General features: G+C 41.6%; 1 protein-coding gene across 1 annotated transcript in view; it reads right to left on the bottom strand.

The window, feature by feature from the left end:
- Positions 1 to 445: 445 nt before the first annotated feature.
- Tnik (TRAF2 and NCK interacting kinase) overlaps positions 446 to 21,561 on the bottom strand; it is a 74,979-nt gene continuing 53,863 nt past the window's right edge. The window contains exons 14-22 of the mRNA XM_055626212.1: positions 20,870 to 20,981; positions 19,943 to 20,113; positions 17,751 to 17,894; positions 14,972 to 15,106; positions 9,915 to 10,015; positions 7,270 to 7,419; positions 5,623 to 5,782; positions 5,158 to 5,297; positions 446 to 3,180 (exon numbers count right to left, since the gene is read on the bottom strand). Coding sequence (XP_055482187.1) covers positions 3,097 to 3,180; positions 5,158 to 5,297; positions 5,623 to 5,782; positions 7,270 to 7,419; positions 9,915 to 10,015; positions 14,972 to 15,106; positions 17,751 to 17,894; positions 19,943 to 20,113; positions 20,870 to 20,981 — 1,197 coding nt within the window. The 3' untranslated portion in view covers positions 446 to 3,096. The remainder of the gene's footprint in view (positions 3,181 to 5,157; positions 5,298 to 5,622; positions 5,783 to 7,269; positions 7,420 to 9,914; positions 10,016 to 14,971; positions 15,107 to 17,750; positions 17,895 to 19,942; positions 20,114 to 20,869; positions 20,982 to 21,561) is intronic.

Here is a 21,561-nt window from a genome sequence, read left to right as displayed (position 1 = left end):
TGCTGCACAGTCAATTGCATTGAGAATGGACAGGTCTACTAAAGCTTAATTTTTGGGGAAGGCTATTCCTCCTTGTAGAAAAACAGAAACTTGGCTAATTTCTACGAGGAAAAAAAAAAACCTTTTTAAAGGAAAGACCAAAACAGAAAACATTTTAAATTACAACACACCCACCAGAAAAACAAACAAACAAAAATCAATCCCAAATTTGGGAACTGCATGAAGAACCACAAGGGCACCATTCTGATGTATTTTGCATGACCGAGGTCTCATGATGTCAGGGTTGAGACCTGTCATAAGTGCCAGAATATTTACTTGTGAGGATAACTGCTTCAGGGACCTCTATAGTGTATTTTAAGGAGCAGAGATTAGCGGGGTCCTTTTAAATTTGGTTTTGCCATATGGTCAGTGCAAAATATTTGTACAAAAATATAAAAGGCATGGCTTGATGTTTAACGTCTGTGTTTTATTTTGTTGGCACCAGAAAAAGCTCATGTCATGTTATGTCACTGTACATACTGTAAACAAGACGGCATTAGTATGTTTTCTTATGATTTTTTTGTTCCAATGAATCTAGATTTTAAAAAATACATTCACAAACTACCTTATGTTTAAACACAATGATTCCCTTTTATTTCTTAACTGTACCCAAAGTCCCACAATAAAAAAATCATTTAAAGCTGTGTGTTTTAGATGTATCGCTTAGAAATAAGAACAAAACAAAACAAAACATAAAAACAAAGATCAGTTTGCAACATAATTTAAGGAAGCCTCTGGTTCGAACTATCACAGCAGCAATATAAAGAGCCTGGTGGCAATCACATTTGGAGACACATTCGTATTATTTTTGTCCACGTCAGCATCCAATTACAGTAGTTGCTGAATTCAACCCAGAGCTATTGCTGAATTTGTCCCATGGAATTTGAAGAAGACAGTGTTGTCTGGCAGCATAACCCCAGCAGTAAAAATGAGAACGGGAGGATTTCATTGCTTTTGAGAGCTAGAGGGACCGTGATGGGCACACCGTGGTGATCGCCTGAAGACCACCCTCATTGCATCCCTGCGTGTTACCTTCGTCAGATAACTGCAAACAACAATCACCTTCAGGGGTTACAGAATCACCTAGTCCAGAGCTCAGAATACTTTCCCTTTCTCATCCCCTTTGGCCAAACCACCAGATTAAAAAAGTACCATTTTCCTACCATGTGTTTCGTTCTCATTTATAGTACATAAGCTGCTCATTTGTTTAGGCAAAAATCAGTAGAATCACAGTTTCTGTCTTTCTTTTTTTGATCCATTTACAGTAATTGCATTCTTTAAAAACAAACTGCATTAGATTTTTGTCATTGGAGATTTTTTTTCTCCCTCCAATTTTAAAGAACAATTTGGTCAACTACTGTTTTGAAAATATTCAATACAGCTGAGATTGCCAGTTGAGCTCTCTATATGTCTCCTGGATATAACACCGCTGTGATGAACAGAGAAACAAAAACAAACAAAACGAGGTAGGTTAAAACAGGAAGCACAGCACAGATACCGTTTTGCAACACCTGGATACCGTAGGCGGCCATGCTTATAGCTCTGGGAAATATCCCAGTCAGTCACATAAAGGTTCAAATCATTCGAGTAAGGGTTGTTTTTTTTTTTGTTTTTGTTTTTGTTTTTTGTTTTTTTTTATGTTTGTTTTTTTTTTTTAATAAGGACACAAGTCAACCTGAACTAAATACATACACATCTCTGCACAGATGCTGTTAACAGTATGTTGGGAAGTTTGGAGGAACATAATGTGATTAGGGTCTCAGAATTTTGGCCAAAGCCTTGCCTTCAGTTTCCCTAAAATCTGAGCTGTTGGTGCCTGCTGTGTCTGTGGCAGGCTTATGAGTCTAGTCACTTGACCCAGTGAAAACACAGGCAGCTCAGAAACATTTATTAGCAATTCTTTCCTGTCACAGTTTTTATCTTGAGAAAGCGGCACCCTTGGGAGGGGGCTGGGTTTCCAGAGCTTGGCTGTCATGTTATCCAAGCTCCAAGAAAAATCTCAGTCAGTCTCAGTCTTACCAAAGCCTGAAGGGACCTCTTAGCAAGGAGGCTTTGTGCCTTTAAGAAAGAACGTGTGTGTATTTACATAGACATATTAGCTCATTTCTCAGAAGCTCCTTCTGGGTGACCCACCTGTCATCCCATCTTTTGCCCTGATCTGTTGCATAATAACCGAGGGACAGTTACATCCCAGAGTCCCTCCCCAATCACAAGCCCACTCAACTCAATGGCATCCCTGTACCATTCAACACCCTCCATTCTAGAAAGGGCCATATCAAAATACGGCCTGTCAGACTCAACAAAAGTGGTAGTTGATTTTATTAGATTAGGGCTAGTAGTTTAGCCATTTAAAATCTATTTCCCCAGAGAGGAGAAAACCAGCTATTTTGCTTCTCTTTCAAAAATTCATTAGTCAGTAGCAATAATAATAATAATAATAAAAAAGACAAAACAAAACAAAACAGCCTCTTGGGTTGGTGAAGGCAAGAGAATTCTTAAATTACCCGCCTCTGCGGTTTTGGCCTTCAGTGGAGGGAGATAAGGTACATTTATTGTGCTGTCTCTCACTACTGGGAATTGGAAAATTTACAACAAACCATATACTTAAAGCTAGCAGGCAGACAGAATTTAAAAAAGACTAATTTCCCAGTACGCATTTCTCCCCATTCTTACAAAGTAAGGTGGTAAAGAAAAAAAATGTTAAAAAATTCAAACCAAGAGAACTGAAGAGCCAGCATAAACACAGCTTAATCATAAGAGCACACAATATTTGTTTCTATCCCTAACCCCGAAGGGCACACAGTCCATCTCTGTCCACAGACAATGCAGCATCCTCGGGATCTCCCAGACACGCCTGCCACCTTTCTCTCCTCCTCAACCAGGCTGCAACACTGAAAGAAGGACCATATTGGGAGAGATGGAGGGAGAGGAAACGGGGAAAGCGGTATGTTCAACCAGGCCTTCTGATTCTGCCTCTAGACTGGCATACGTCCACATGAGTTATGTTCTTTTACAATAGAAATAACGCCATGAAGATAAGTGCCAAGTGCTCTTCTGTTACCAGTTCATCATGGAATTTCTGTTGAGGGTCATGAAAAACACTTGGCTACTTCCTCCAGATCGCACGGATGCAAAAAATACCTGTTTGAAATTAAAAACAAGTTAGTTCAACTTCATGGTTTTTTTCTTCCCCCTTTTCTTCTTCAACTGTCCAGCCATTTTCTCTCACATGCCCTATCCTCACCACGTGTCAGCTGTTTCAGTGGCCAGTGTTGGCAGTGACTTCTGAGATAGCGCACTGTCTGGAGACCCTCAGGCCCTCACGTATGTTCTCGAACATTATTATTTATTGCTGGACTTCTGGCGGGGACAATGACGATTTCTAAAAAAGGGTACAGGTGCTATCTTTCTCTCCCTCGTAATTGATATGGAGGCAGATGGAAGAGAATCCCTTTAAATACCTGAAGTTATGGGCAAAATTTGGGGGCCTACCTACAGTTTGTACAACTTCAGTGTTCAATTTTTAAACTTGAAAACAAAGAAATCAAGAGTGGCTATGGTTGATTAGGCTAAGGTGTTGGATGCATATTCAGTCTGGTGCTCTACGGGTTAACACTTTGTCTCTGCTGATGCTGGCAGATCCCGGGCCAGAGGAGATAATGGCATTAATAAGCAAAACCACAGTCCATTAGGTCTGAGCCAGCTCAAACACTTTATCAAAGGCCTGGGAGAAGTGAGCAGAATTTAGATTACTGCTTACTTGAGCTGAATGTCAGTGAACCACGGCCCCGGGAAAATAATATTTGGGGCTGTGCAGTAGCCCTTCAGTCAGCCAGTGTTTGTGGTCTGAGGAACGAGTAGGTGTCACTAGTGAAAAGTCTGTGCTACTATGTCTCCATGGCTTCTCAAGAAGCTTCTGGAATTGCTTGACATTTAGCTAAAGCTACAGAGGAAAGTAAGGCTACTCTACGGGGTCAGTGAGTCAGAGGACAGTGAAGATTTGCTGAAAGGAAAGGGTTGCTGTTTTCCCTGGTTGTGGGTTCAGGGATTTATCCAGAGGCTCCAGTCTGAGTGTATGGGCTGGACCAGGCCTGCTGGAGTTGGTCATCAAGAACTAGAGTATGGTTGTCTACACTGGTAACATTTCATATCTGAGTATCTACGACTGCAGAAGTGTTGGAGTCTTACTTGATAAATCTAGTTTCAGACATACTCTGATAAGACCCCTGGTAACCAGCCTTGTCTTCCACAGCTACTGTCCACTAGACCACACCAGGTCAGAAGCAGTTAGCCAGGTTCAAAGAATCCAGACCCACGTTACTAGGGTTGGATCACGACTAGCCTGGCCTCTGGGGAACTGGGGTGAACAAAGAAATGTAAACAGTTCGACCCATCCCATTCTTTTCTATGTGGACATGGCTGTTAGGCTGAACATGATCTCAGTGGGTGGGCTCACAAATCAGATTAGCTACTAGAGACTGAATTACTCTACATGGAGGGCAGGGCTGAGCATGACCACCTCAGTATACTCCCGTAAGGTGACAGATCATGCTGGCCAGGCATGGTCACTTGTACTGGAATGTAGCCCCCCCGTGACATGTCAGGAGACACATGGCTGAAATGAGACAGGAAGGACATGGCAGGAGTTGAGTTTGTGACTACATGTCTTGGAAATGAGTGACGTTTTTCAGAAGTTCATATTTCTACATGTCAGATGTTTTTACACTTAATATGAAAACTAGGTCCCAATAGTATTTCTGTGAAAGGCATAGAAGTGAAAACGTAAGGCTAACCCACTGTGAGATGATTAATGATGGGCCAGCTGCTCTAAGTGCATCAGAGAGTTTGCAATGGTTGCTAAATTACCAGAAGGCCCTGGGGCCACAAAAGTTAGCAAGAGTTTACAAGGAAGTTCTAGATGTTTTATGTTGGCTTGGATGTACGAGTTATAAGGTTCTGAATGGTCGCATGAATCAAGCCAAGTAAATGCCATTTCAAGATAGTTATTGATCATTTAACAGATGTGACTCAAGTCAGTATAAAGGAAAGTGAAGGTTTCACAGGTACCTGGCGGTCTCTTAAAATGCAAACACTAAAGCAAAGTTGAAACGGATTTACCTTATCATTTCTTTCACATAGAAACTTTAACCTTTGAGCTCGCTTATGCATAAATACTCCATCCAAATGTCCTGTTTCCACTGACCGGATCTCAATAGCTTTCTCGCCCCAGCCCATTATCTGATTGGAATGAATGTAGGCTGTCAAAAGGAATTTCCAAAACTGCATTAAAAACATTAGATAGGCAACAACTTACAGTATTTGTTCACATCTTAACCACAAAAAGACAAAGGACATGAGATTAAACAGACAAAGCAAGTCTTACAAGGATTATTCACAAATTTGTTTTTGTTTTTTTTTGTTGTTGTTGTTTTTTTTTTTTTTTTGTTTTTTTTTTTTTTTTTTTTTTTTTTTTTTTTTTTTTTTTTTTTTTTTGGTGGACTCAAATGGTTGTTTCACATTTCTTGACTTTCGGTTCATTTGGGGGATGTAACTGCTGAAGGAGATAAGGAATGGTTAACCTACCCACAGATGTGGGCATTTCTCCCCATTGGAGCACCACATCCTTAGTGATCCGGCCGTAGGTGTTCACATACACCCCCTCATCCTCATAGCACACAAGCATTTCCATTCCATCCGTTTTAGGCAAGATGACAATAGCATGGGGAGTGATATTGCCCTGAATCTAGGAGACAAAGACAGGCCAAGAATTACTCTACTTAAAAACAGGACAACCTCTTGACTTTTACCTTTAAAATTACAAATGAAATTTTATGTTATTTTCACTGTAGATAATGAAATCTACTTTAGTTTAATCATGGCTCTTGTCAAATGCAGCAGGCAAACACAAAGTTACTTGAGCAAGAATACAATGGTTCTTAAGAACATTAACACCAAGTGTATAGAGGACCTAGTGTGCCAGTCTTTGGACCACTGTATACATCATTTCTAGTCCTTAGAAGAGTTCTCCATCACAGAAAGCTTTGTTGCAGATGAGGAACTACATCTCTGGGTTATGTAACTTGACCAAAGCTACACAATTATTCGGTGATAGAAGTAGTTTCTGAGTACATTTTCTAACACTGAAATTCATGGGTGTCCCCTAGAACGACTGCTTCCACATAAAGTGAGAATGCCAGGTGCCCACAAAAGGCAGTGAATACATAACCTAGAAATTTCACCTGGGAGCTCCAACACCAGAACGAGTTCTTTAGAGAAAAAAAAAAAATGGAGAATTACGTTACCATTGTCACACTGCTAAACTAAGCACAGATTGACTGGTTCTGGGGAAAAGGAGGCGCTACTCCTCCTCCTGGTTGACAATGTCACATCATTCCAACATATGCTTGACAGACAGGGCTTTGGGGGATTGAAGAGAATCACAGTGGTGACTCAGCATCTCAGCTGTGATAGAGACATGCAAGGAAAAAGCTAGAAAATGCATCAGTGGGTGACAGCTGCATGTGTCAAAACAGCATGCCTAAGCACTGGGCTTTTAAAGACTTCAAAATGCCAATCAGGTATGGGCCAGCCCCAGACTATCCTGAGAGTTTGTTAGCCTTGAGGTTATATTCGTGAAACATTGCTTACACCACAACAGCTCTCACATGTAGATCCATGCAGCATTTCCACTGAGGGTAGTGTTTTATGCAATGTATTAGCAGAGTAAATCGAGTATCATATTGTTGACAAGAAGAACCTGAACATGCTGGATGCTGAGCCAATTTAGTGATCATGGTAACTACCCTAAAGAATAGGGAGTTGGAGTCCTATCTTACAGTTGGAAAAGCTGTATGGAGAAGTCACCTGGCATGACTACTAATAGCAGGAAAGAGAATCTTTCCTAGAATTTAGTATCTAACCATTCTCTTTCTCTAACATAGAAGAAACCAAACTTCTGTTGAAAACTGAAAACAGGAACTCAGCTATGATCTGACATAGGCATGTGAAGTCCAAAAAGACAAGACGATGTCTTCAAAATAAGTTAATTTTTGTGCTACTTAGCTTGATGGAGGAATAATACTTTAAGAACATTCTCTCTACTCAGTGATACCCAAAATTCACCAACATTTATAGATTAGCATTATTTCAAGTAAAAAGAAGTATAACCAAATCTCTCTACAAGCAGGCTGTCATGCAGGGGGCAGGAGACAGTCAATTCCTGAAACTTACATGGGATGGTATATAGATATCATAGGAGTTTCCAGAATCAACATCAATTACATGGAAACCAGTGTGTGAGCCAAAAATGACCTTTAACCTTTGACCTTCTTCTACCGTGAGATCAACAAGCAGAGGCTTATGCTGTAGATCTGCAAAAGACTTTAAAAATCACCCCATTAGTATCCATATCATTCAAAGAGGTTGTCTTATTCCTAAGAGTTTCCTTTGGCCACTGTTTGAAGGAAGTGGCTTTCTTCAGTTGAAAAGATCATCCTGAGTGTGGTAACACAGACCCAGAAAGACACACACAACACACACTCAATTATGACAGGATTTTAGTCACATAGTACAGGATAGACATACTACAATGCAAACTCCAAAAACACAAGTCTGATGGGCATCTTAGACTTCAGAGGCATCTTAGTTAGGGGAGTGGGGGATATCTTTGACATGGACTATGTTGCCTGATTTTTGATCATTTCCCTGTGGTGGGACTTCCCTACCAGGCCACAGGGGAAGAAGACAAACTCAGTCCACATATGACTAGATGAGCTGGGGTGTGCAGGTAGGAGGCTATTCTGAGGAATATGGGAGAAGGGATGTGGGAGGAAGGGTGGGACTGGGAGAAGAGGGAGGAGTGTATGGGGGAGATGTAAAGTGAATTAATTAACAAAAAAGAATAGTTGGGAAAGGTCACTTTCAGGTTTAGGTCTCTGTTCATGTCTGACTTCAAGAAGAAAGCTGTATTGTTTACTTCTGTTCCTCTCTTTTCTTATTCACAGTAAAGAATTTACAGCTATCAATTTTGATAGCATCAAAATTGTGTGTTAAAAGCTTGCTGTCTGCCTGCTGTTGCTCTTTCCTGTATATTTTTGGCCTTTATGCTCTAGAGAGTGTGCATTGATCTCTGCGGCCCCCTCTTTCCCATGTGGTAACCAGGTTTAGCTGTGGTTGCTGCCTTCCCGCACAGAGCAGCGCTATGTTAAATATGTCGGAGATGAATGGGAATACATTGGTTATGACTTTCTTTCCATGGCTCTCAATTTCTCTAAATTTCATACTGCATTCTGAGAGACAGATTTGGGAAAAGAAAAGGAGATGTAGAAGACACCTTGTCATACTCATGGCTTGGCTTATCTCCAAGGACTTAACTGAGAAGGAAAAGAGGGGAGTTCTGGCAGAGTTTATCGAAGTTCTGTTTGATTGATTCAGGGCCTAAGCTCCATAGCTATGAAGTGTTCATGTCTCTCTACCTTTGTCATGATTTTGTGCTTTTTATCGGAGAAGATTCGAGAAACCACAGCTTCCATTAAACACTTCTCTTAAAGTCATTCTCACAGCACAAAAAGTTAACAGCTTTTGTCCTTGCCCTAGAGGAAGGTTTCACCTCTGGTCCATGCCAGTCTTTCCTGTTCAAGGTCTGGCCTCTGCACTTCCTCTTCCAGGTTGGGTCTGATCTGTTTGAGGGGAGTGTTTTGCTGTTTTTCTCTCATAGGCTTTGCCTAGGACTGAGGGCAGAGGCTTCAGAGTCAGGATAGGAAGGGGATCTTGACTGAAAAGCTTTTCTAGAGAGAGATTTTGGCAGCTAAGTAGCACCATGTTAGCTTTGTGAGTCAGCCTTTCATTGTAATATAATCCAAAAAATTTCTTTCAGTAGAGCAGGCCTGTGGAGGAGACCCTGTTTCTGTGGATGAATCTGTCATCCAGAGCACATCACAAATGCGCCATTTGAACTAAAAGATCAAGATGGGAGTGGAGTGATTCATCTCTAAGAGTACTGACAAAATTCCATGACAGATTTGGCTTTCACATAGCATAGGTAACATGAAATAATACATAAAGATCCAAAAATCAATTACAAAAGCTAAAAGTCACAAAGGTAGGGGCAGTGAGGACCAGTGAGAATTGCAAAGAGAACATGGGAGAGAAATTCACATTGGACATAGGCTATATGATCTGAATACCACGGTGTGATTGAAAGTGATTACTTTTTCTGGCAGTTGGGGTTCATGTTTTATAATCTGGGGTCAATGGGATAAAGCACATCACATCCCATTCTCGCTGAACCTCACGAATACCCAACCTATCTGTGCTGAGTACAGACTAAGTCAAGGCAAACGGATGCAAAGGCTATCAGAAGAGAAATTCAGAGGAGTAGGATCTTTCCTGCAAGTGACTGCCTTCAGGATTCAGTTCAGAGACATTTTTATGCAACAGGGTTAATCAAAGAACCAACCAAGTCTTAGAGACTTGATTCTGAAATGTTAGCGATAATTAGCATATCTGGAGACCCAGTACTGCCACAGAGCTGCCTTTTTCAGGGAGAACCTCAGACAATACTTGGCATCCAGGGACTTTATAACAGAGACTGTTGTGTAATGCTGTGTTTGCTACTTTTCCTGGTATCTGGTATTTCCTGGTATTTCCAAACTAAATTCCTCTTAAAGTCATAGACCTCCAAGGGAGAAGGGCAATCACTGATTTTAATGTGATGAGCTGTATGACATTTTTAATATGTAACTCTTTTGAGATAATATATTTAAGAATTGTTTTTTAAAACACATTTTCTCTATATAATAAAACTGATATTGACTTATGTGGAAAACAGAACTCGGATGAAAACAGAGAAATAAACAAGAAACATCCATGCTTACCTTAAATGCCATGAACTTGTGATAAGGTTTAGGGGCCCACGCATATATCTCTACTGCATTCTTTAAGGCAATCACCAAGAACTTGATCCTTTCATATTTAACTGAAGTATAAAAAAAAAAGTAGGAGTTTAGAAACCACGTCTAAACTTTTATCCATGATTGTTTGTATTAATGAATGTAAGCACCTGTCTTTATGTGTTTACAGTTGAGGGTGGTGTTCTTGGAACAGGTTATGACTATTGTCATTGTTACTATAATCATTGGCATGCAAATTTAACTTCCTTTCCTGTACCTGGTTTATAGAATGCCAGAAGTTTTTAGGTTGATAGTAAAGGATTTTTCTTTTCTTCATCTAAAGATGGGACTATTTCAGTTTAGACATGGATATTCAATTTGATAAGGACCTACACCATTTTCTTGTTAGTTTGCCTGCATTTTATGCTTACTTGAGTGTAGTTATGACAAAATGCTAGAACAATTAACAAACTTGTAGAGGCATAAGCTTATCACGTATTATTATCTGCTTACTCACATTCAAATTATAACGATTGGGGGAAATAATTATTTATATTTCTGATGAAAGTTGAGATGTCAAGGGAATGAAATGAGATAACCTTGATCAGAAGGACCAAATTAGAAATGTTCAGAAGGCTAATGGGAGATGTGTAGGTTAAACAGGAGGCAGACAGCCCTGTATTTTTGAAACACATTATATCCTGCCACTTTATGGCTTTGTAATTACACAGTCCTAGTTTATATAATAAAATCTGATCACCAAAGTATTTGGGTTAAATAATTGTGTGTAAGTATATGTAATAAAATCTGATCACTAAAATATTAGACTAAAATATATGTCAAATAATAATAGCAAAATACTTCTACTTAAACGAACTTCTAACAGTGTTTTCATAGCCATGTTTAGATGCAATTCTAAACGTTTTCCACAGTCACCCTTGAATTGGCCTGCTTCTTTCTGCAAATAATCTTCCATGAAGAAACCCACCACCCTCAAGAGAGTACCACATGCAGGCATGCAGCTGTCTGTTGCCTGGTGGGGATGGTATGGCTGTGTCTGATACTTTGCCACACACTCAGACCAAGGTAAAAGAAAACTGCAGTTTCAGAGTATGACAAAAAAAAGGATCAGATAATCCTGATTCCCAAACAAAAGCACCTGTGGAGCCTTAATGTCACCGGATTGCTGTGGAAAACATAATCCCCCATGTGGTCTGCCTTGTGAATGGTACTGTTCAGCATCCCTTCAGAGCCCTTCTTCCTTTCACAAATCCTGCTCAGCAGGTTTCCATGTGCCTCTCACCGTACTCCCGCTGGGAAGCGGTACAAACAGGCTGCGGTGATGCCTCTTACTGGTCCTTAAATCCCGTGCACATCTCACAAACCCGAAGAAACCTCCTTACTCATCTCAGTTCTCAACCAACAAGTTTTATAGGTAAATATTCTCAGAAGCCACACAGTCACTCCCAGTTCCAACTAGGGACAGTCACTGCTGATTTCACAGCATGGAAACAATCAGTTTTTAAAAACCATTTCCTTTTTCATGCAGCTGTCACACAAAGTGCCTTCATCTACCCTGCTTCCTACCTCACGCCCTGAATGTTCTCATTTCAAGGTTTGTGTTAAAGTAGTCCGAAGAACTCCAAAAAAATTTCTGCTCACATCTAAGACATGTAGGACACCATGATGACATTTTTTCTTTCTTTGCTCTTTCTCATCCACACCCCCACTTCCTTTCTTTGTACAGATTTAAGTCGATGTGAACTCTCTGCTAGGACGTGTCTTTCAACATGGTCCAACAGCTATAATCTATCCGTGTCATTTCATTTTTTTCTTGTGGCACTGCTCTGCTACCCTACGCAATCCTGCCTTGCAGGTTTGTGGCAAAGTGGTCTCCTTAGGTTCCTTTGGCCATTGTTCAGGGCATTTCCTTTATTTCTCTTCCTGAATCACTACCTTTTCATTTTCTACTTTTTGTTGGACATATCCTCCAGTAGCTTTCTCAGAGATGGTGCATGAAACGAAATGTTCTGGAGATATGGCATGTCACTAAGTGTCTTCCTTCTGCTCTTAGCACGGATGCATAATTTGATAGCAGGATGTTTAATTTTATATGCTAATTTGGCTGGACCACATCCTAGTCAAATTCGGTCCAACATTATTCTAGGTGTCTCTATAAGAGTTTTCCTGATGAGAATGATATTTGAATTAGTAGCTGGGCAAAACAGAGTGCAGAGGGCTTCAGCCAATAACTTGAAGATTGGAATAGACTAAGAAGGCCAACGCCTCCTCCTCTCCTCAGGTGAGACATGAGTCTTTCTGCCTCCAAACTCAGGCTGAACCACCCCTTCTTCTTTTGTCTTGAGTTTGCTGGATTTCTAACTGGAACCCACCATCGATTCGATTCACTGGGTCCCCAGGCTTTTGGACTTGAATTAATTCACACAGTTGGCTCTCCTAAATCTCCAGGTCCCCAACCGGAACATTTGGGGGGGGGGTTCAGGACTTTTTAGTTTTCAAAATTATGAGAGCCAATTCCTCATAATGAACCTCTGCCACGGTCTGCATTTCTCTGCCTCAGTTTCTATATACATATGGGGGAGGGCTATTTTACCTCTAATAACATTCTGTGCTATAGAGTGGGTGGAGTGCATTTTCTGTGATAATGTCGCATGTATTGCAATGATCTTGAATATCTGACCTTCCTGCTTCCACTTCCTGTACCATCACATCTAGTTTGTCTAATGCTAGCCCTGAACTCAGGGTTTGTGTACTACCAAATGAGCTACATTCCAAGCCCCAATTTTAAGGCCTTGTTGGATATACTTTCTAAGGATCTAGTATTGTTTTTGAAAAGTCCCAAGATTCTCTGATCTGAAACTATTTTATATATTGTTTGTTAAATTTTTTATAACCTGGGAATTTTAAGGCCTGTCTCATTTCTTCTGTAGTTAAATAGCATCATTGTGAGCTTTCTTTTTGAGTAGCTATACTAGGTTCTCAGGATAATTTGAAGCTGTATGTCAATGCCTCTTGCCTGCAAGATGTTCTTTATTCTCACTCTGGTATGTTCTTCCATCTCTACTTACTATTTTCTCTCTTACTGAAGTTCATATTTTGGATTGATAATTTCCTCATATTTTTTCCCTTTAAAAAAAGGTTTATTGATATTTTGTTGTTGTTGCAGGAGGTGATGGTGCGTGTGTATGTGGGTGTGTGAGCACACAATTGTGTGCCGATGTCATGGAGGCCACGAGGATGTCAGATACCCTGGAACTGGATAGATATGTTTGTGAGCTTCCTAGACTAGGTGCTGGGAACTCAACTCCATCCTCTGGAAGAGCAGTAAGTGCTCTTAAGCCTGCGTTTTCTCTGCTGGTAGGGAGTGGGTGAAGTCCTGCGTGAATGTGCACTGTTCACATGGGTGTGACCATGTCAAAGATCATAGATCTCCAGACTCATGAGAACAGCAAAGCCTTCCCTCCCCCAGGTCAGGCTCAGGGAACTCACAAAGCCTTCCCTTGGCCCATTTGTGGATGTTGGTAGTATGTACAGAAAATGATGACTGCTTCCTCTTCTGGGATAGTTATAGTCTGAGATTGCTCCCCTAAAGAGACCTGTAGGGAAACCTTCCTCCTTGTTCATCTGTACATATTAACTTTGCCTCCTCCTTTAGCTGTATATAATAAACCTGCTCCCTAGATTGAGACTTAGAGGAGCCATGTAAAATGAACACGGACACTAGAGCATCTCCCTCACAGTTCATAACGCATGCGAGCTGAGCTTTTTTGTATGTGTGTCTGTTGTTTCTTCATTCCCTGTCAATCCAGTTGGGGCATCCCCAAAGCTGTGCAGCTCAAGGTAGATCCTCATTTTGTTTTCAGTTCCCCTTCATAGGTAAGTCCTCATTCTCATTTTTCTCATCTTTCTTATTCCTGCTAAGATAGTTTTAGTCTTTCACTGATATAGCCAACTCTACTCCATCTTTAAAGATACTCCTATTCTTTTATTGAAACACTTTTTTTTTTTCAAATACTGGTAAAATGTAGTTTCTTTTCTCTTTTCTGAAATTTCCCCCATGCATCATTTTCTGACATCCTTACCTCCTGTTTGTTCCTCCTTCCTGCTCATGAGATCTACCTATCTAGGCTCTGGTAGAAGCAGGCTAATCAGCCGCTAGCAGTTACTTTGGAGAAGTAAGGTAGGGAGCTTCCCCCCAGGACTTGGAATGTTAGTATCTGTAGTTTCTCCTAAAGATAAACTTTTCAGCCTCCCTCTTGGGAGTATAAACATGCAGCCAGCCTTTTGGGAGCTTTGCAGGGGAAGGCTGGTCTATATGTGTGTGTAGGTGCAGGTATGTGCCCTCCCAAGTCTTTTTGCCATCACACTGGCTGTGCAAACTCTTCCCCTTTTGCTGCAGGGCTGAGGACAGTGGCCTGCCTGTGGGGGAAGGGCCTGGCTCTTGAGGACTTTTAACTTCTCTGCTTTTCAGCGATCCTATTTTCAGTTCTGCTGTGCACCTCTATACTGTGGTGTTCCCTGAGTTTCTGATCTTTCTGGGCTCTGTGGAATAGATGGATAATTTTGATAATGCTCCTCCCTGTAGATTAAGAATCCAGTATCCTTGATCTGCTATAGCTGACCCTAGTCACAGTGTTACTCTTGTCCAGTTTTATGGCCATCTCTTATTTTCCGCCTTCTCTTCTTTTGATTCTTGGAGAATCACTGCATCTTTTTTTTTTTTTATCATTTTATTGTTATTTTGGGGGGACTTTGGAAGAAGTACATATAAAGTAGTACTAGCATTTTCTAGTATTTGCTAAAGAGTGCTAAAGTAAATGCTAAAGAGTCTAGCATTTTCTCTAAATGCATTCTTTGAGTTTCACCATCTGACTTTTGGAAGGATAATTCAAGTATTTTCTGGGGTCCAGGAACATTTTCAACTGGTGAGACATAAACTAAGAGCAGATAAGATGTTCTGAATAAATTTAACCAAACAACTGGGACTGAGCATCAGACTCTGCTGCTGAGCTGAGACTCACCAACTTTGTAATGGATGCAGCCTTCCAAGTCCCCAACGGTGACCCAGCCCTGCTTCTTTTCCACTTCCGGGTCATTGTGCAGTATTCTGTTTCTTAACCATGAAAGATAGTAAACACGGAGCTTATTCTTCTTTCCTGTTGAAACAACAGAGTTTTAATTTCAAGCCCTGTGATAGCCTGCTCTCTCTTCTTTCCCTCACCTCTCCTGGACTCTTGCTGCCATCGGTGTTGTGTCTGTGGGGGCTGAACAACCAGCGTGCTTAGATCTTCCTCACTGTCACTTCTGTCAGCACTTGTAAAGACAGTCCCTAGTATTTCGGCCAAACCCACAAATTCTACTTTTTACCTTTAAGCAATTTCTTATTTGAGCAAGTTGGTTTGCGGAACTTGATAAGTTCTAACTCTAAAACAGAGTTCCAGAACGTTCTAGATTTAATCTTGAAGGAGCACCGGCAAACGGGCATTTTAGCCAACTTATGTGCGCCTCTCCTCCTCTCATTTTCTCTCCCCTCTCTTTACCTCTTCTGTTACATCAACAGTTGTTAGTAGTTTTGTTTAATTGGTAAGACAAAGGGATTTAACAGAAGACAGAAACAAATTCAGTAAAATGATCTGAGTTTAGAGGATGGTATTAGACAAAGTTACACTGCTGCGGTCATCAAAAAGAGAAGTAAATAAAAACATCAAAGATGTGGACTCGGAATTCAAAAAATGGTTGAAAGTTCACTTTGGTAAAGCGAATAAGACCATTCTCAGGACGATAAAATAGCAGCTTGAAGTTATGAGAGACTTTATAGAGAGCAAAATGCATCCACTCCACTTGATTATCTGAGTACCACAGGGAAAACGAGCATTTCTGTGGCTCTTCCTTAATGAGAAATTTGGGCTTATGGATTTTATTTCTCAGATATTTTCCCACTGACTTTAAAGAGGTTTTTATGTTCTACAGATGGGCTATGCACTAGAAGAAGAGAATTCGTGAGAGCATCCCTCACTGGCTTGACAGAGGAGCACACTGAGACTTAACCTGCGGGAGCACAGCACAGCTGCTGTTCATTCGTGCCAGTGGAAGCCTAGTGCTCAGGTGCTTAGGACAATGACAGCAACCATTGCTCCATCTTCCTGTGCCAACAAGGCCTGAGCAGTTCAAGATTCTTCTCACTTTTATTATCTCTTTTCTCCCTTTTTGGTCTATGATAAGAGGAACCTGTTATATCCTGAAGGACGAAGACTTGTCACAAACAGCAAAAGAGAGCCTGACCTTGAGTTCTCTGGTAGCATTTCCATTTTGGATAGATGACAAGACAGATGCATGGCTTCAGTTTTGGTTTGGGAGTGTAGTAATCAAAAAAGCAATTAACCAGAAACAAAGACCACATAGAACTCAATTCAAATCATAGTACAAGAACAATTTACTTGCTAACCTTTTTTTGCAATGATGAAACTCTAAATACTCGGTAGAGAGGTAAAACAGAGGGGATTATGGGGCAAGAGACTGCATTCTTCTCAAACCATAAGCACACCTGGAGAGTTAAAATTTCATCTTCAAAGTTCAACCCAGAAGTCCTTGTGTGCTCTCTTTGCACAATAAAGATGAAGAATAGAGCTCATAAACTAAGTTGCCTGATGGGAATGTACCAGAGCCACCAATATTGAATGCTTTCACCTTATTTCAGAGATTCTGACCCTAGTCTAGGGAGCAGTTTTGGTTTTCACATCTTCTGAGTGGTTCTAACACAAAAGTAGTACTTGATTTCATAGCTGATGAAATAAATAGGAGGAGGGTAATTTATTCAAACACTATCAGGAAGAACAACAACAACAACAAAAAAACCTTCTCATCAATAAACAGACTCCAGTGCATTTTTCATTTGTTAGTAATGAGGCTTACTTGTTGTCTAACAAAGTCTTTCCCCATGGTAAAAACATAACAGTAAGGATGTCGCCCCTCCACCCTCTTTGTAGAACTGTTTTCCCACTAGTTCAATCGTCCTTAAGACATCAGTGGATTATAAGCAATTTGAGAAAAAAGACTAAAGAAACCTTTGCTTGCTAATTCTTCTCCCAGAGGCCTACATTTTTTATAGTCTCCATCTGAGAGTATGATAGTAACGGCAGGATTGACAGCTTAATAAGATCCTTGTTGAGGGGTCTTTCCTGAGACTCATACTCCAACCAAGGACCATGCATGGAGATAACCTAGAACCCCTGCACAGATGTAGCCCATGGCAGTTCAGTGTCCAAGTGGGGTCCGTAGTAATGGGAAGAGGGACTGCTTCTGATATGAACTGATTGGCCTCCTCTTTGATTACCTCCCCCTGAGGGGGGAAGAGTGTGGTAAGGCCACAGAGGAAGACAATGCAGCCACTCCTGATGAGACCTGATAGCCCAGGATCAGAAGGAAGAAGAAGAAACCCTTCCCTATCAGCAGACTTGGGGAGGGGAGTGTGTAGAGAAAGGGGAGGCAGGGAAGGATTGGGAGGGGAGGATGGAGGGAACTAGAGGGGGGATACAAAGTAAATAAAGTATAATTTAAAAAAAAAGTCCTTGCTGAGTCTTAAAGGAGGTGAAGTCCAAAATGCACAGCTTCTTTTGCTACTCAGGTTGAAAGCGCAGGTAAGTCTTCCTCAGAGGCCAGACCCTCCAGCACTACAAATGCATGTGGGTGATCTCCCCCCAGCTACAGTGTTGTGCATCTCCTGCGGTTTGCTGGGCGGAGACCAGGATGTCACCTGCCCACCTGGGCACACCTGGCAGTCAGGCCAGCTTAGCAACATACCTGATATCGTCACAAGAACATTTAGTCCTTCCAGCACATCCATCTGCTGAAATCGCCTCCGGTTGATTAGGTTGTAGACTTTGCCTTGGCCACTTCTGTCCAAAAGCATCAGGCCGTTTTCGGTTCCCACCAGAAGGTTTACACCTGCAAATTTAAGAAGCACTCAAGGACCGACTTTTGAATGGGCCTTACCCAGGTTGACCTGGATCCCTGCAAAAGCCCAGAGAACTGTTTGGTGCTAATGTAAAAATAAAATAAAATAAAATAAAATAAAAAATGCGTAAGTAGGTAAGATGGTAAACAGTGTAGAGGTGGAAGGTACAGCTCACTAGTTACATCACTGTCCCTCTGGTAACAGAACTACAGTTTCATCATGTTAAGTGAAGGCAGCAATGCGTCACACCTATCCACTACACTTGGCCCAGAGAGTATTGCCAAAAGGAACCTTAGGTAGAGATGTGCGAATAAGCAAATTTCCTCATTCCCCCTTTATGGAGGGTCTCCTCTTCCTTGGTGATCCCTGTATATGAAACTTCTTTCTTCCTATTCATTCAATGATTTCTAAGACAGCTAATCTATCCACCTTCAAAATACAAAGGGTTCTACTTACACACACATACACACACACACACACACACACACACACACACATACACACACACACACACGCATACACGCACACACACACTAATGGTTCTGCTCTCGTCCAGGAAATGATAAGCCAGGTCACAAGAGGCTGAGTCATAGAGATACTGATTTCAAAGAGTTCTCAGTTACCTAGTTCTACCCCAGCATACCCGTAAGCAGACCTAAACAATTAGTCATCCAGTTACTAAAATGTGCCTGTGTCAAGAGATTCACTGTGCAGTACATCTTGAACATTTCTTGGTATACTTCTGTATTCTGAAAATGCCAAGCCCTACGACATTAATTGTGGTTATTTTGATCTCCAAACTTCACATTCCTACTACAGAGCCACTGTAGTGAGAATTTTGGTTTCTTAAAAAACCCAGTTATGTTATGTGAATATGTTTTTGTTTTATTCCCAGCTGTGGGATATGGGATGGCTTCAGATTGTCCACAGCTGCTAACTTTGATTTGTCTCATGCTCTAGGAGGGATGTGATTTTTGCTGGCTGCAGATAGTTTATAGGAATTTGGGGGACTCATGAGAAGGTATACATGTGAGGGCCCCAGAGAGGGCCTACGGTAGCGGCTGCTCCCCCTGCTGCTGGTCCCTGCCTTTGCTATTGCTGTATTGCTGTTTAATAGATTGCTGGTTAGTGGTATTCTGATGACAAATAGTGGACTTGATCCAAGGAACTTGATGCTCCTACTCAGCAGGAATTAGTCTAAAGAGTTCTATATCTGCTTTCCCTTCTAACTTTCTTTCTCGCCTACCTAGTGTTGGAGAGCTGAAAGAAAGGGATTGGGGTGGAGAAGTGTGGTAGATATATGAATCCAAGTAAAGTAGCTAAAAGACCTGGCTACAGCTGTGGTGTCTCACATGGAACAATACCCAGGGTTCATTCTTCTTCCTTACTGACATGGCAAATGCCTTTTGCCATATAAAACTATGATGTCCCAATCCAAGCCTAGTGATGGAGACGGGTTCAGATGGACCACAACCCTGATCTTCCTATGATGATGTGAGTAACAGAGGTCAAGACTTGGACAGAGTCTCCCCACACCTATACTGAGTATGAACCTAGCTAACATTTACAGATCGACTTGATGAGAACGTCACACTGATGTTTTCAACTGCAAAGAAAAAGGCTCATCCTTTGCTGTTCCTTTCAAGTTTTGCCCAGTTACTGCTGATGGTGTGGCCTTGGGCAAGTCACTAAAATATGCTGGGCTTGTTTTTGAGATGTGAGATAAGGCAATGCCATTAGACCCCTGGCAGAATACTAATTGAGTCACAGAGAAAACATGTGGGGTGCCATGTTTTCTCTACCATAGTGTAGTTCTGTGGTTGCTATGTACCCATCCCTCTACTTGCCATCTTAAATAGCAGGTCTTTCTACAGATAATTTACTTTCCATCACTCCTCAGGCCACATCAGTTGCCAACAGCTATGATTCTCCTAGTGCGTTCTGATGATAGGACCCAAAGGCTTCTAACACTTGAAGCTAAACTGACTAATGAGTGGAAAAACAAAACAATAAACAAACAAAAAAACGACCCACATACCCCACAGAGCTGCACAAAGTATTTCTGAGTTGAAGCGTTTCTTGTATTTTCTGATTTCTGGTGTGTCACTATGAGGGCGAATGTTTGTTGGGTTCACATTTACCACTGAAATCTTCCTTGCTTCATTGAGTTTGGCCTGTTCTTGCCTAAGAAGTTCGCTAGTAAACAGAGCTTTGGGAAAAAGAATGAGAGACGTTAGTAGCGTCTAAACAGGCATCCAGTGGAAACATGGAGGAAGGGCTTGGCTTGGGGTGTGTTATAACAAAGGCACAGGAACCATGAACCTATACCAATTTCACACCTTTAGTAGGCTTTCAAAGCATGTCATTCACAGAAGCAGTATTTTATCCAATAGCAAAACAGGCTTAGGGACACTCCTTTGGATGGTGTAGAATATTAACACTAATCTCACAGAAACAAACACGCCATTCCTGTAATCACAAGCAAGGAACGGTTCCTTTTTGAGAACCCAGATAAGCTGACTTCAGTGGTTAGTGAGTTGCAGAAGGCAAAGGAGCAAGGCCATCCTCTTAGCCAGACCCTCGAGGGATGCACACGCCTGGAGCTCAACACAGCTCAACACGCATTTATGGAGTGTTCAGCACCACATTACTTGGAGCATAGGATTATACCCAGAAACTGTTTCTGTGAAATATGCGGTACGTTTGGAGATCGTTGCGGGGAGGCTTTTCCTAGCATCCTGGGAGACCTCTGGTTTTCTTCCAGAAACATAATAGAAAAAAATTGGGGAGAGGGGAGAAGGAAAAGAATTTGCTTTATGAATTCCACAAAATAATAAAATTTAAAATGTCTTTATCTTAAGACAGGGCACGAGAAATAAGTGGTGCAGCCACTGACTTGAGTTCTGTCATGGGGCTGTACCGGAAAGGAAACCTGTTTCTAGAACACCGGGGCCAGCTCGCCTACCAGCAGCGGATGACTCGTCATCCTCTTCATCTTCATCAGTGGGGGATGTCTGGTACACTCTGGGGTCCACGAAGGGGGTAAAGGAGGCTTTGGTGCTGCTTCCCATGCCATACTGACCAAAAAGCAAGAAGGAGAATCAGTGCTGCGGCAACAGGGGGCGCCGACATGGTTTCGCTCGCTCTTGACAGGGACTGCAGACTCGTATGCTGTCCCGTTCCCACTCCAACCCCTACACAAAGCACGGACCTCTGTCTGGGCTCTCCCAGTTTTGGGACTCTCCAGACACTGTGTGTGTTGGGGGGGAAGGGAATGGGGGCTTCACTAGTGATCAGACTAAGGGTTTTCAGAAAGAAAATTACATCAAATTGGCAAGTGGCACCTTAGTATCTGTATTACTGTTGTTCGTCATTCTGCGTATAGAACTTATTTCATCATGCTTTGACCAAATTTAAGGAAAGCAAAATCTAAGGCATGTTGTCACAGCAACAATCCATCCCGGAACAGTCAGCTCAAGGAATCCCCCTGTGGAAGGCAACCTGTGGGCCCTTCCAATCCGGCCTGACGATGCATGTGGACCTGAATCTGATCTAACAGCTTTAAACGCTTTAATAAGAGATTATTTATCCAGGGATTGGTGCTTCCTTCCCTTGGTGGCTTAAGAGGACGCTGACATCACATGCTTTATGTGGGGA

Source organism: Psammomys obesus, unplaced genomic scaffold (genome assembly GCF_907164565.1).
Source record: "Psammomys obesus unplaced genomic scaffold, mPsaObe1.curated_primary_1811, whole genome shotgun sequence".
Lineage (NCBI taxonomy): Eukaryota > Metazoa > Chordata > Mammalia > Rodentia > Muridae > Psammomys > Psammomys obesus.
The sequence above is the reverse complement of the archived record's forward strand: the minus strand, read 5'-3'. Positions and strand labels throughout refer to the sequence as shown.